Source organism: Manacus vitellinus, unplaced genomic scaffold (assembly GCF_001715985.3).
Source record: "Manacus vitellinus isolate BGI_N305 unplaced genomic scaffold, ASM171598v3 scaffold_10_pilon, whole genome shotgun sequence".
NCBI lineage: Eukaryota > Metazoa > Chordata > Aves > Passeriformes > Pipridae > Manacus > Manacus vitellinus.
Genome location: NW_021938838.1, coordinates 2927820 through 2929453, shown reverse-complemented (window position 1 = coordinate 2929453; position 1634 = coordinate 2927820). Strand labels below are relative to the sequence as shown.

Genomic DNA, 1634 nt, shown 5'->3' with positions numbered 1-1634 from the left:
TCGGTCCCGCCCCCGCCGGGACCCCGCGGGGAGGATGCGGGGGGAGTCCGCGATCCGCGCGTGCCGGTGATCCACGCGTGGTTCCTGTGGCTGGTCCTGGAGTGTTTGGGATCCATGCACACTCCCCGCGGATGCTCCGGGTGTGTCTGTGCTCCCCGAGGGTGTTCCAGGGGTTTCCGCGATCCACGCGTGATCCCCGTGGGTGTATCATGAGTGTCTGTGATCCACACGTGCTCTCCGTGGGTGTTTTAGGGGTGCCCTGGATCCATGCGCGCTCCCCGTGGGTGTTACAGGGATGCCCGGGATCCACGTGTGCTCCCCCGTGGGTGCTGCATGGTTGCCGGTGCTCCACACGTACTCCCGTGGGTGTTGCGTGGGTGCCTGTGCTCCATCTGTGCTCCCGTGGGTGCTGCTGGTGCCGGATGGTGCCAGTGCCTGGGATTCCTCCGGGAGCAGCCCGGAGAGCTCAGGCCTGGGCTTGCCTCTGAGTTTTAGCAAAACTTCACCATTTCAGCAAATATCACTGGAGAAATTAATTTTTTATCTCCTGTGAAAAGCCCAGAACTGTCATCGGCTTCTGCTCCCGCTGCTCCTGCACCGGCTCTCCCAGCCCGACTGGATTTGGTGGCAGGTCTGGGCTGCACCATCCCAAAAACCTGCCGGAGCTGCGGGCAGCCACAGCTGGACCCTGTACTTATCCCATTAGGGCGCGCGGCAGCCTCCCATTGAGGTTTCCTGGGGCGGTTTGCCTGCCTGGCCGTGCCGGGATGTGAGGTCCGTGGTGGGATGTGAGGTTCGTGGTGGGATGTGAGGTCCTGTGTCGGGATGTGAGGTCCCGTGCCGGGATGTGAGGTCCACACTGGGATGGAGACGCTCTGGCCCTTTGTTGAGGCATCACCGGAGAGCACATTCAGTGGCCTCGGTGCACACGTCCTGCCCCCACGCCAGCTCAGGCTGTCCTTCCGGAGCTGTTCCTGCCTCGCTGGCGCTGGATCCAGGCTGTAACCTCTGCTGGAGCTGTTGGGGTGCAGCCGAGTCCCCCCACCCCAGCAGCAGGGACAGTCTTGGAGGCTTGCAGATGACGTCATAGGATGACCTCATGCAGATGATGTCACCCAAATAACATGTAGATGTCTTCCCCCTGGTGTGCTGGCGGAGGTGCCATGTGCCTGGCTGTGCCGGCTGTAGTGCCAAATTGGAACTAGGTGCCAGTGGCTGGGCAGTGGGCTGCGATCCTCACTGGGGTCTTTGTTGGGGACCTGGCTGGGGTCATTACCAGGGACCCAGCTGGGGACACTGACCTCACCAGAGTCCATACCTGGAACCTCGTCACTCAGAGTGCCATCCCCCAAAACCAGGGACTGTGCCTCTGCCCCCACTTCCCTCCAGCTACCAACTGCGGCCCCTCAATCCCCCAGTCCCCCTGATCCCTCCTGTCTCCCGCAGGTCCCCAGGCACAGACGCTGCCAACGGTGACAGCCATGCCCTAGGGAAGCCCCACCATGAGCCAAAGCGGGGCCTCACGCCTGGCCGGCTCCCCGCCGCTGCCGGGGGGCTCACTGCTGGCCCTGCTGGCCCCCGAGTCCTCCCCGTCCCCCCCCAGCGGGACGCCCTCTCCGGGGCCCCCACCGGCG

General features: G+C 64.2%; 1 protein-coding gene across 1 annotated transcript in view; it reads left to right on the top strand.

The window, feature by feature from the left end:
* Positions 1-1502: 1502 nt before the first annotated feature.
* The window catches only part of CCDC102A (coiled-coil domain containing 102A), a 4208-nt gene continuing 4076 nt past the window's right edge, over positions 1503-1634 (top strand). Inside the window, exon 1 of the mRNA XM_029965509.1 lies at positions 1503-1631. Within this exon, the coding sequence (XP_029821369.1) occupies positions 1503-1631 (129 nt within the window). The remainder of the gene's footprint in view (positions 1632-1634) is intronic.